Raw genomic sequence first — 12,928 nt, forward strand, 5'->3', positions numbered from 1 at the left:
TGGAACTACTGGAGGTTTGGGTTGAACTCCCTTTTACAAGGTTTTGAAATCACCAGTCATTAACACTTAAACACACCCGCATGATTTCAAAGATCTAAGTCAGATCTGTTGCTGCAAGAGTTTTGAAAAAACCTTAGTTTATTTTTGATGTCTGTCTTTTCTACTACAGGTTGTTATACTTCCCAACTGGATGACACACTGACCATCTCCTCAAAGTTCCATCAACATTACTTACATGTTCTCTTGGTTACGCCCAACACGAGCGTGCGCCTGGATCCTGGCGGCGGCTGTGAAATTCGCATTCGTCCCTGAGTGAGTTACCTCGCTAGAGCTTTTCGTCTGGTACGGCTCGCGGTGGCTGGCAGAGGGTCCCTCCCCCACCCGATTCTCAAAACTGGCGATGTCCAGGGTGCCGAGTCCGCCCCCTCCTGCAGAAATGACCAGCGGCCCTGTGGCCGAAAGCTGGTGTTACACACAGGTGAGTGCGTGCGTAGCTCTGTGTCCATTTGTTCATTGATATACTCTTGACAGGGGTGCTCAATCCTGGTGGTCTGCCTTCAGAGTTAGTTCCACCTTTAATCAAACACACCTGAACCAGCAAATTAAAGTAGTTGGGCTCACTTTGAAATTACAGGCAGGTGTGTTGGAGCGAGAGTGAAACTAAACGGTTTGGGACGGTAGATCTCCAAGGGTGGGTCTGAGAACCACAGCTTTCCCACACACAAATTGAGCTTCGTCGAATATGAGAAAACGTTTTGAGTCATTAGCATCAATAGTCCCCTTTTTTGGGGGATTGAGGAGAAAATCTGTAGAGAACCAAACGTTTCTCCAAATCCGTTAAATTCAGATGTCCTGCAATTTAATTCTATCTGCGACAAATCACGTAACTATATGTATTTGCGTGTAGGTCTAAAAATACTGGCCATTATCAGTTTTTTGAGTGTGTGTGACTTCACAAGACCCTCCAGCGTGTTCCGACTCCCCACGACTCGAGAAATGTGTTCCATTAATGCGCTCATTTATCTTTCCATCTTTCTCCCCCAGTGTTTTTTGTTCGTGGTCTTTTATCCCTTGTCGTTTGTTGTCAGACCGCATTAAGATGAAAGGCAGTTTTGATGTGTCCCTTTTTGAAGTCTTAGCGACACTTGTGGATCTAATGGAGGGAAGGGAAAAGGAGATGTGTAAATGGAAGAACGCGTGTTGTGTAAATTATGTACTTGTGGGTGTGTGTTTGCACAGATCAAAGTGGTTAAGTTCTCCTATATGTGGACCATCAACAACTTCAGTTTCTGTCGGGAGGAGATGGGCGAGGTCATCAAAAGCTCTACCTTCTCCTCGGGGGCCAATGACAAACTCAAGTGGTAAGGATGGGAGAGGTAGTGTTTAATATGATAATCATGAAATAATGAGTTAATATATTTCATTTGTCCCATTTATTTCTGTTTTGTCATGTTTACTGCTTTACAGGGACATTTTGTGTCCTCACGTGTGTTTACATTTTAACAGCAAAACAAGAGAAAAACCTGGCAGTGTCAGACTGTAGTGCAAATATGGTGCACTGTCATGTTTTTAGAATGAGCATTTTCTTTTTTTTCTGAACGATTCCTTATTTTCATTCAGGTGTTTGCGAGTGAATCCTAAAGGTCTGGATGAGGAGAGTAAAGACTATCTGTCACTCTATCTACTCCTGGTCAGCTGTCCTAAGAGTGAGGTTCGAGCCAAGTTCAAATTCTCCATCCTTAATGCCAAGGGCGAGGAAACCAAAGCCATGGGTAAGAGCTGTGATAAACTCTTTATACTTAATGATATGAGAATAGAAATGTGTCAGCCAGTAGATTTTTAACTATACTGTGTGCCACGATATACATTTCTAAATTATATGTTTTGCATGTTTATCAGTGGGCGGAAACGCCTAATGTTATTTGCACAAAGTGCTATTGGTTTTATTCCTAAAATAGGCATTACCACATGCTTGTTTTAATATTTTAAAACCATTGTTCTTGAATATCCAGTAAGGATAACTATAAATTGATTTCAGTCAGCCTGCCCACTCCTAATCTAGTGTATAATTTGATTTCCTTCAAGCAGTTGGTTTATTTTGTAATTTTGGTGAGATGGGGAACCTTCCCTCATGTCACCATAATTTCCGAATGAATATCTCATCGCAGTTCTTTTTATGGAACATTAACATAATCAAAGAGTATTTCTGGAGATTCAGTCGTATTTGATTCCTTTAGAGACCTTTTAGATCCTACAGACGTGCGTAACCGAGTTAATCACGAACGCATGCGCCTTACGGAGTGTGTGCGCTCTTTATTATGTGTAAAAGTAATAACACTCAACGTGAACTTTTCCCCCTCATAATATTAAATTTCAGGCAGGCGACGGTGTTTTAATTGAATTTTTTTGGGGTGATGTAGCCTCCAGGCTGTCCTGTTTGATGGGTGTAAGTGAGTTACAGGGGATTTGGCCTTCAGTAGAAAGGAATTACACTAGCTCTCAGTGTAGAAACTTTACGCATGGTTTCACTTTTTTTGCCTCTTCTGAAGCCGAGTCTCTTTAACAGGTTTTAATTTTCTCATAGGAAGAAAATGCCTTTATAAAGGGGGGTCAATAATTACTTCATATTTATACAGTAAATACCAGAAAGACGATAAGCATGAAAAATTTAAATGTGTTCTCATTTATTCAACTCAACTGTTTTGTCAGTGTAGTTCCTTTTCAGAAACTGCAATTTATTGTGGAATCTATATACCGCTGCGGAGAAAAGACATCAATCCAGTTTTTGTCTTTAATGATCATTCTGCGTATTGCGCAAACCGCTCTACAAGAACGCGTTTTGTAAATGCGATAAAAACACAACGACATCTCTGTTCTGTGTCAGCCACCGAAGTGTTGTAGAGTTTCAAAAACAGGAACTTTAAACGCTAGTAAATACTACAAATTCAGAAATACTAAGAAAAAGAATTATTGTAATTTTTTTCTACACAGTAGTAGATATATCTAAAATGACTAATTTAAAGGTGTGTTTGCTTGGCTGTAGGCGGCTGTTGTTCTGTTCATATACTACCGGTCCAAGTGCGCTTTAGGGACATTGACTTATTTTAAAGCAACACTTTTTAATAGTAAGTCACCACGTCTGCATTGTTATAACTGTTTTTTTTTATTAGTGTGACTTCCTGAAATTGATGCCGTTCTCTACAACTGGCTAGTTTGATTTTAAGCTAGGTGTTATATTAAAATGGTAAATGGCTTTCTGAATAGTCCTCATACACGTGCTTGCTGTTTTATTTGAGCCTGCATTAGAAGACGGTACACAAAGGGTTGGAGCACTGTTCGTTCTGTAGATGAAACCGAGGTATGAGCAGTCACACTATCATCTTCCTGAAGGACCTCACATATGGGCAGAGAACGCGAGCTAGAGAGGGAGAAAAGGGTGCCAGATTGTGGAAGCGAGATGAGATGAGGGGTTGAACACCCTCGTCTCTCATTTTCCAATTTTCTCATTTTCTGCACCTTAATGGGCGAGAAGGCATTCCTTGTGTTTTGGCCTGCGCTCAACGATATCTAGTCTTCGGGAAAGGGGGGTGTCCCAGGGGTGCGGCGCAGCACTGACAGCCCCCATGCAGTGATGGGGAGAGTTTTTAAAGCCGGTGTGAGGACAAAAATATGGCAGCAGAAATTGCTCTATCGGTTCTGGATCATTTAGAATCCAATTTAATCCTGCCCTCCTCTAGGGGGAGAGTGAGATGGGGGACGCAGAGAGGGAGGGAGAGAGAGAGAGAGAGAGAGAAATAAAAACAAAGTAAAGTGCTTTAATTAAGAGGGCTGTGTGAAGGCACTGGGACTCTGCAAGATGACTTGTGTTTATGGAGCCAGGCCGGTAGATGGGGCGTGCCGATAAACAGAGGTACAGAGATTGGTTTTGACGGCCATTTAAAACCAGTTTTCATAAGAACATTAAAGCTATTCAATATTGTCCAAAACTACATCATTACATTATCCAGATTTTCAATTATAAACTCATTATAATGGTTTTTAATAAAAAAATGTCAGAATGTCAGATTTACATTTGAACCCTTATAAACATATATAACACATTTAAAGATATCATGAAGCAACTTGCATTTTTAGCAGAGATGGCGATAGAGAGTCAAAAGTTATGGGTTACAGTTTGAAGTCTTTTAAAGGTCAAATGTGTATTTTTTAGAGGATCTATTGTCAGGAATGCAATATAATATACATAACTATATCTTGAGAGGTGCATATACAATATTCCTCTGTATTTGTACTTGATGTGAACAGGCCTTTAAATGCTGAGATGCTGCTGGACAGAGGCACTAGGTTAATGGAGAAATCTAAGAGACTAAAACATGAATGCAAGATGGATGAGTGTTAGGCAGTGTATAAAATACTCAGTTGATGAGGTCTCCTCTGCAGGCTGTGTTTAGTTATTCAGATGAGACGGCATGTTGGCAGATATCGATTCTGAGCGTGCTTTATTGGCTATTGACCGTTTTATGAATATTTACTCGGCAGAGCTTTTACTACTGTTGTTCACAGCCTCGTGTGGCCCATAGCTATGAATGCTCTCGTCGATCAACATTTACATCTCTGCCAGCAAAGCTACAGAACAAACAGGTTTTACTAATTTTGTGAGATTCATTTTTGTGGAAGCACTTTTTCTAATCATATATTAATCATATATATTTTCACATTTATTTGCCTTGTGTACTCTATTACAGACATACTGTATGCATGGTCAAACAGTACTTGACAATTTGACCTCATTTTGACTCGCTTTTTTATGTGCGCTTGGTGCATTTAAGAACCAAGCAACCTTCCTTTTTCGGTGTGCCAGCACATTAGGTGCTGTGCCCCAAATCCCGGCGCTAGGACCTGAATATGTATTACATCTCTTGCCTCCATCGCTCTCAATCCATCTCTCAGCTCTTCTTTATTGGAACTGTATTCTGTCAGGCATTCCTCCCTCTCTCAGTTTTGGTTTCTAACCCGTGTCCACAGAGGTCTGACCCTGGTTGGATGCCAACTTGCACTGCCTTACCGCAATTGGTTAGTTGTTAGACGTCCCAAGCGAGAGCACAAATTTAGCCAATGCCCCGATCTGACCCCATACCTTCTCGAGAGACCAATCAGTGTCTCTGTCACGCTTACTGGCTCTTTTGCCGCTGTCAGTCTTTCTTGCTGTTACTTTTCAAGGGCGTCTGCAGTGATTACGTTTATTATTTTTAGTATACTGTTGATCACAAAAGAAGATATTTTGGAGAATGTGGGAAACCAATCAGTTCTGGGGCACCATTGACCATATTCTTCTTAAAATTGAAGTCAATAGTGCCCCAGAACTGTTTGGTTACAAACATTCTTCCAAATATCTTTTTTTGTGTTCTGCACAACCAGTTTAAATAATTTATATACGTTTAAAACAACAACTGGGTGATTCAATGATGACAGAATTAATATTTTTGGGTGAACTATACCTTCAGGCATGCTGACTGATATGAAAAGAAGTCAGGCTGTTTTGTCAATTAATGATCAGCAAAGTTGTGAAAAATGTCAGAGTAGCGCTGGATGTGAGAAATTATATTTTGAAATTCACTCGCTACCTTTTAATGGGGCAGTAACATGATTTAGTTAGAAGTACTTGATTCTGGGCTGGCTAATTACCCACCGGTGCGTCAGCATCTTCCCTAAAGCAGTTAAATGAAAACTTGCCATCTGTGAACACTCCTGTCTGTCTAATTCAAGACATCACAGCTCATGAGCAGCACGCTCAGTCAGTCTTGGAAGCAAAACTTCTGCAGAACTTATTAGTGATGGGCCGACATATCGGCCGGACTGATAAATTGGCCAATATTTAGTAGGGGTGACCCCGAATAGTCAAAGATTTGGTTGCTGTGATAGGAGGAGCTTGATTCTACTACCAATCTCACAATCGAATCTTCGCAGAGGTGTTATGCAATGGGTACCATGCAATTTAAGTTATATGGGCATTTGCGTAGCAGACGGGCACGCACGGCGCCACTACAAATATTATTAATGATGAAAAGAAATGGGACATTTTTAGGGTTGGTTATCGAAACCACCAGCGGTTATGACCCAGCGCAGGATCGTGTGTCTCCGCGGTCTTCTGAGCTGTGACATTTGTCACTTACTGAATGTTTGTGGATATAAAAATGAGTAAACAGTTTGTCTGTATATGCACGTTTTTCATTACTTGCACTGAACTTTGCACTGCACGATACAAAAAATAAATAAAGTAAAGTATGGCGCAGACTTTTGGAACATGTCATTCTCTGAACTGAAAGCAAGCGTGCGCGTCAGGAGAATGGAGAAAGAGTGCGCAGGACAAAAGGTGAAAAGGACTTTTTAACTGTTTAAATGGTAAGATGCTTTATTGCATTCCTCCTTTACATGCGGTAAATAAAGTAACTTTATTGGTAGTTCATTGGTAATGAATGTGCTGTAGTCCCGTTTGTAAAAAATAAATCATTATTATCAAGTAGTTTTAAAAATAGTTTTGAGGTGAGATCTGGTCCAGTATTGTGTGGCACAGCATTGTTAGGTGATGTTTAAGGAAAATGTCCATTTAGTTTTTTATTCTCATACACTAAAAATGCATGGATAAAAAAAGTTAAATTCACAACAATTTTTAATTTGTTTATATTTTGTTGATCTTCTTTTGTGTTTCACTACATCGGTCATTCTCCTGGGTCTTTACACAAAACATGCGCAAAGCTTAATGAGTATTGTATTTTTCTCAATGTTTCAATGCTTCAGTTTATGCCCAAGTTACACAGCATGTATCCAAAATTGTTAATACATCTTTAATAATTTATTTGAGGAAAGGAGGAGAAGCCGTTTTTACAATGCTGGTCATCACTTTTGGGGGTGTGTGTAGTATGTGATAAATGGTGACAATTTCTTTTTAACCTTTTTTCCACAATGGAAAATCTAGTGAGTTACTCTACCTACATTCTGGGTTCAAGGGAGACGATTTGTACCGTCACACCCTGGATCTTCTTGTGTCAAACCTGTCCCTGCGCATTCTGGTCTCTCTCTTTCAGCGCTTCCCCACCGTGTGGATCTGTGTGGCTTTCGCAGTTGAATTGTGAACACACAGTCATTTCACACCACGTTAAAACCCCAGCACACACACGTGCACAAACAGCAGCATATTAACCGGCAATGACTGAGCCTCAGCTGCACGCAACTGGCAAAAAGAAAAGAGGAAAAGATGCTCGAGTCGAACAAGTGTAACGTTTAAGAAGAGAGGATGTCACACTAGATTGAGTGCGCTTTGTCACACTTACCCACAATGCAACAAAAGCACAAAGGAATCCATTCATCTCTCCTTTTCTCTCTCTTCCACTTCCTGCATTGCATTTCTTTCTCCGCCTCTGTATGAGAGCAGTGACTGAGGAGTAATGCTCAAGGAAGATTATGTCGACACGTCTTGATTCAGCATCCATCATAAGAAAATAAACTCATGAAAAAAAACCTCTTGGATACATATACCAAATGTCATTGCTGAAATAACAAACACATTGAAATGATGTGCAAGCAGGATGACGTCAATTGAACGGCAGTTCTCCTGCGGTTCTTCACTGTCTGGTCTTGATCATGTTATGTAGCAGTCTCTGCTGGACACCTCTGGAGCATACAGCCGGAGACTCTTTGAATTAGATCATAGGCGGGGGGGGAGGCACATTTTAAAACCGCTCTGATGTGTCAGGTCGGCCCTGCTGTGATCTAGTCTTGTGTAGTGAACCTTTTTTCTGTGTTCCAGTTTGTTCCACGTTGCAGATGATTTTGACCACCGAGCATCCAATTAGACGGGAAATCTCCCAAAATAACCCTTTTTTATATGATATGGCTTTTATTGCAAGTTTAAACGAAGTGTTTTTCCTGGCAGACTGTCTTGAAACCTAAAAGCTGCAATTTTATAAAAGCAATAAGCTGCATAAGGCCATGAATTGTAGCGATTTGGCTACCATTAAGAGGCTTGCATGACCATTCAGACACGCTGGGCATGCGCACATGTAAACAGTTGTATGGGCAAACAGAGGTTGTTGTTGATGACAGTTGGTTACAAGTCACAGACCGACCAGTACAAAATGAACATGGAGGCTGGTCAGTGTCGCCTTCAGGTAGAGCAGAGGCTTAAAGGGATAGTTCACCCAAAAACTCCAATTTGCTGTTCATTTACTCACCCCAGGCCATCCGAGATGTAGGTGACATGTTTTCTTGAGTAGAACCATAAAGATTGTTTGGTAAGTCCGCAGCCCTCTTTGCCTCATATAATGGCAGTCTATGGACTCCACCTGTCTAAGAGTTCCTAAAGCACTCAATTCCGAAAAAGCGGCTTCCAGCGAAATGTTGATGTCTTGTGAAGCGAATCGTTATATTTTCATAAAACTGAACATCAATTTTAATAATATTAGCCATACTGTGCAGCCTCTGCACACATCATGATCGCGATCTTCATGTAGTTATTGGTGGCGGATGGCATACCAGCGTCTGGTGCGTTTAGCGCCCCCTGCAGAAAGGGAGTGTTGAGCGTGTTTATTAGAAAATGTCACCTACATCTCAGATGGCTAGAGACTGGCTCCAAAAGAGAGCAGAATCTCATTTTAAAAAAATCCTACTCGTACTCTACTCGCCCTTTCTACTCATATTAAGCTTTAAAATTCAGTAAATTAGGTGTGTGGCCACTTGGGTGACAAGTGGTTTCAGCCAACCAGGCGCCTCGGCTCATACCATGTCCCGCCTCTGCCCATTTTCGATTATCCGTGAGTAGCGCGTTTCTAAGATGACAACGTTTTTAAGATGCTTAAAAACAGCTCCTCAGAAACCTACGGGTGACGTCACAGACTCTACGCCCATATTTTATACAGTCTAGTATTTAGTGTACACTGTAAGTGCCTGATGTTGTTGGACATGCCCTGTAGATGGCTTCTATGATTACAAGAAGAACGGTGTGTGTGTGTGTGTGTGCGCGCAGAGAGACTGATACTTGATCCTGCTGGTCTGCAAAACATATACAAAAGTGATTTAAAACTTTTTAAAGGTCCATTGTGTAATTTCTTAGGGAGGATCTATTGAAATACAAAACATAACTATATCTTAATCATACATACATAACGTATTATGTTTTTATTACCTAACCTTAGCATGAGTTAATTTTCTCTACATACTCTGTAGGTCACCTTCAATGGAATTCGTCACGTTTGTATGTACAGTAGCCCTAAACGGACAAACTGCTCTACAGAGGAGTTTTCGTAAATATGTTATCTCCTTCGGCAAAGAAGCAAAAAATGGGACAACATCTTAGTTCTGTGTCAGCCACCGTAGTGCTTTGTAGTGGTTTTGTTTGTTTGTTTGTGCACATCTGTCAAGGAGCTTTCAGAGAAACAGAAAAAGTGGGAAAACCACAGAATAATCAAAGTATAAGGCAGAAATTAATGGTGAGCAAGATTACTGAACCCACAGGAGAGGCAGAAAAGCCTCTTAAAGAGTATTTGGATTCAGATTAGTCTCTGAGATGTGTGCGATATGTCTTGCATAATTATTTTTTCTGCCTCGCTCTAATACTCAAAATAAATTAGCGGGTGTTCTCCATCGCCGTGAAGCTTTTTCCCAGAAAATTTCTTGACAGGTCATCTCATTACAGAGACCCAGAACAAGGGCACTCTGTATGCACCTAATGGAATTTTGTATTGTAATGTCGAGAAAACATGCCGATATGCTTGGGTTTTCTTTTTTGTTGCGCAGAGAGCCAGCGGGCGTACCGCTTTGTACAGGGAAAGGACTGGGGTTTCAAGAAGTTCATAAGGCGGGACTTCCTCCTAGATGAGGCCAATGGGCTGTTACCTGATGACAAATTGACACTGTTTTGTGAGGTAAGTCATGCATGAGCAATCTTACATTGTGCTTCCTATAGGATATATATTGGAGATGGATTTTTATTGTCACACTGTAAAAAACCCCGATCATTTTACAGAATTGTTACGAAATTTTACAGTTTTTTTTATATTGTCAGAAAATTTTAAATGACAGACAAAGAAAACAAATGGGAAAGCATGTAACTTTACTGGGAACAAATGCTACTTTACGGTTTATTTCTGGCGCGCCAGCTGCCGTTAGTTTTTTATGTTTAATGGATGTATCGAACCACATTTCACACAAACTTTGGAATTACAGGAGTAAGAGAAGTAGTAAAATGAAGGGTAGGGCCCTAAACAAAACTATTATTAGTGTTGTTCATTGCCATTGTTTGGGTCAGTGTGAACTAGCCTTAGATAGTTGTTTAACTGTTTCTCCAAACTTTGTTGGGTTTCTCCTAGTAGTTAGTTTTGGATCCATGGTCTAACATCAAAACAGACAGACTCTGTCCTCTTCCTTCCTCTCCTCCTCTCTTCTCTTTTCCTATATCTCATTAAGGAAAGAGAGCTTTTGCATCGCCTCTTGCTTTCTTCCTTCTTGCACCATTCTTAACTCACATTTTCCTCCCACAATTCCATTCTGTCTGTTTTTTTATTTGAGGTGTTATGTGGTTACTTTTTCAGGTGCTGCTCCTTAGATCTGGGCCAGAGTGTTCTCTCTCTCTCAAAAGCACAGTATCTTATTCGTATTGGTCAAATGGCTACACGGCAGACGGCTTTCCATATATGTATTTGCACATTCTTTCAGAAATTAGTTTGACTTTATTGCTGGGGTCTTGGAATCATTTTGACTTTATTGCTGTGGTCTTGGAATCATTAAGGCTCTAGACTAAAGAGGCTATCTATAGGATGTTAGTGTTTTTTGAGATTGTAGGCTCTGCGGGCTATTTCCCTCAGTTCATTCGCTGCAGGGTTAAAGCTTTTTGTGGATCTGATTTTTCAACCCCGAGTCTCTACCTTTCAGGACCGTTCTGAGCTCTTGCGATAGGAAAATAATTTCTCTGTAATTGGAAGGACAGTGGGTGGTGATGGCTTCCCTGCGCCATGTCTCCTGTAGAATAATAATGTCTATATCCTTAATACTGTTGTGAAATCCTGTCTGTTTAAAATACATTGTTGGGTGTACGCATGTGTTTTTCTTCTTTACTCAACATCTACTTAGACAGCTTTAACAGTGTCTTTTTTCAGTTCCAAGTTAATTTTTGTTTAGTCTCAACCAAAATTTTTCGGATATAAAAATGTGCTGTTTGTTGGCATTAGAGGGATAGTGGTACCCTTAGAGTCTGCTCTCTCTTTCTTGCAATCTCTCTGTTTTTAATGAGAAGAGGTGTCCCATTAGAGTACTTGGTGTCATTGTGGCCAGTGAGATGGAGAAATTGAGAAAGGAAAAGGGGTTCTTATTTAATTCTGATGTCTCTTTTCCACTTTCAAGATGAACAAAAATGGGATTTAAAAATACATCGGCATCAGCTAACAATTTATTAAGATGTCTTTCATTCTAAGCTCCACTTCACTCTATATTTATGTACATACCTCTCTCTCTCTCTCTCCGGCCCCTCTTCACCGGTTTTTGCTCTCATTCGTTCTCTCACTCCACCTCCGTCCTCCGGCAGGTAGATTGCTCATAGTAAATAAATGAGCTCTACACTTTTTCCCCCTCCACCTGACAGCAGCCATCTTTCACTCAGTGTAGCCATATGCCACACTGATATTTCCGAGATCCACTCCTGCTGCAACATCTGCTGCTGATTCACACACACAAGTTTGGATGGTAGTTTGTTAAGAGGAGGAAAAGTTTGGTACCTGCAGCATCTGCTTTGTTCCTTCTCACCCTCAGAACATGGAGGCCTCTGCGGAGATGATGCTGGGATGGAGGGAGAGGAAATGAGAGCTAGCTGTGTTGAAGTTGTGCAATGCCCTAATGAAAGATTAAGACCGAATTAAATCACATTAAGGGTTTTGTGCCTTTTAGTCGGTTTATTATCTGTGACACTTTCTGCGTGTCTGTTTAGTACTAAATTGGAAGGAATTAGGGAAACTTTTAGGAAAATGACTGAAGAATGTCAATCTAATACCACCTGCCACCACATAAGCCTAATGGCAGTTTTCAGAAGAGACGCAAGCTCTTTAATCTGCCCATACTTCTTGTTTCACAATGCAACTGTTCTCATTAAGCTCTTTTCTTGGGTCCTTTACTATTGTACTTCTACTTATTTCAATGCATGCATTCACTCCACAGGTCTTCTGGCCTTCTGGGAAACACAGTTCTGTACTAACATGTAATAAGGTTCACCTTTACATCAAGTCTGTATCGCTGAAATCCATTTCCGTTTCCGTCTGCTGGTGTCAGAGCGATCGGTCTGTGTTTCACTGCACACACACACAAGATTTCAAACAGTTTGGCGAGACATGAGGCAGGCGGTGCTCTCTAAAGGGGGATAGGGAGGAATAAGAACAGGTGAAGGAGAAAAAGCGAAGGTGATGGAAGTTTGTGGCCAGAGCCAGACTTAAACAGCTTGAGTGGAAATGATGCGTGTAAAAGCGAATGTGTTGTCTGACTACACACACACACACACAAACAAACATGCAGCTGCTCACAAATACCACTCTGCCTGTTCTTCTCTCTCTCTCTCTCTCTCTCTCTCTCCCACTCTCTCTCTTTCTCTCTCTTGATTCAATTTATTTCAAATTCAGCCTTATTGGCATGACACTTGTAGTATTGCCAAATCATACTGTAGATATTTCTTTATAAATAGCTTTAAAAATAACAAGATGTAATCATAACAAAAAGATAAACTCTGCCCTTCAGTCATTTTTGGCTGGTGCTTCTATGTATTTAATTTTCTTGCAAGTTTTCCTATTGCAGTTCAATCTGTCATATGTCGTTCTCTCTTGTCACCTCGGTATGGGTCTCTCAGAAAATGTTCTTGGGACTGCATCAAGTGTAATTGGTCACATGCTGATAT

At 40.7% G+C, this 12,928-nt stretch overlaps 1 protein-coding gene across 3 annotated transcripts in view; it reads left to right on the plus strand.

Moving 5' to 3' along the window:
• Window positions 1–12,928, plus strand: part of spop (speckle type BTB/POZ protein) — a 60,556-nt gene that overhangs the window by 30,429 nt on the left and 17,199 nt on the right. For all 3 annotated transcript variants that reach the window (XM_079457626.1, XM_079457627.1, XM_079457628.1), the window contains 4 exons: window positions 170–478; window positions 1,240–1,361; window positions 1,621–1,772; window positions 9,793–9,920. In XM_079457626.1, the coding sequence (XP_079313752.1) occupies window positions 401–478; window positions 1,240–1,361; window positions 1,621–1,772; window positions 9,793–9,920 (480 nt within the window). In that variant the 5' untranslated portion in view covers window positions 170–400. The remainder of the gene's footprint in view (window positions 1–169; window positions 479–1,239; window positions 1,362–1,620; window positions 1,773–9,792; window positions 9,921–12,928) is intronic.

Source organism: Barbatula barbatula (genome assembly GCF_947034865.1).
Source record: "Barbatula barbatula genome assembly, chromosome: 5".
NCBI classification, from domain to species: Eukaryota; Metazoa; Chordata; class Actinopteri; order Cypriniformes; family Nemacheilidae; genus Barbatula; species Barbatula barbatula.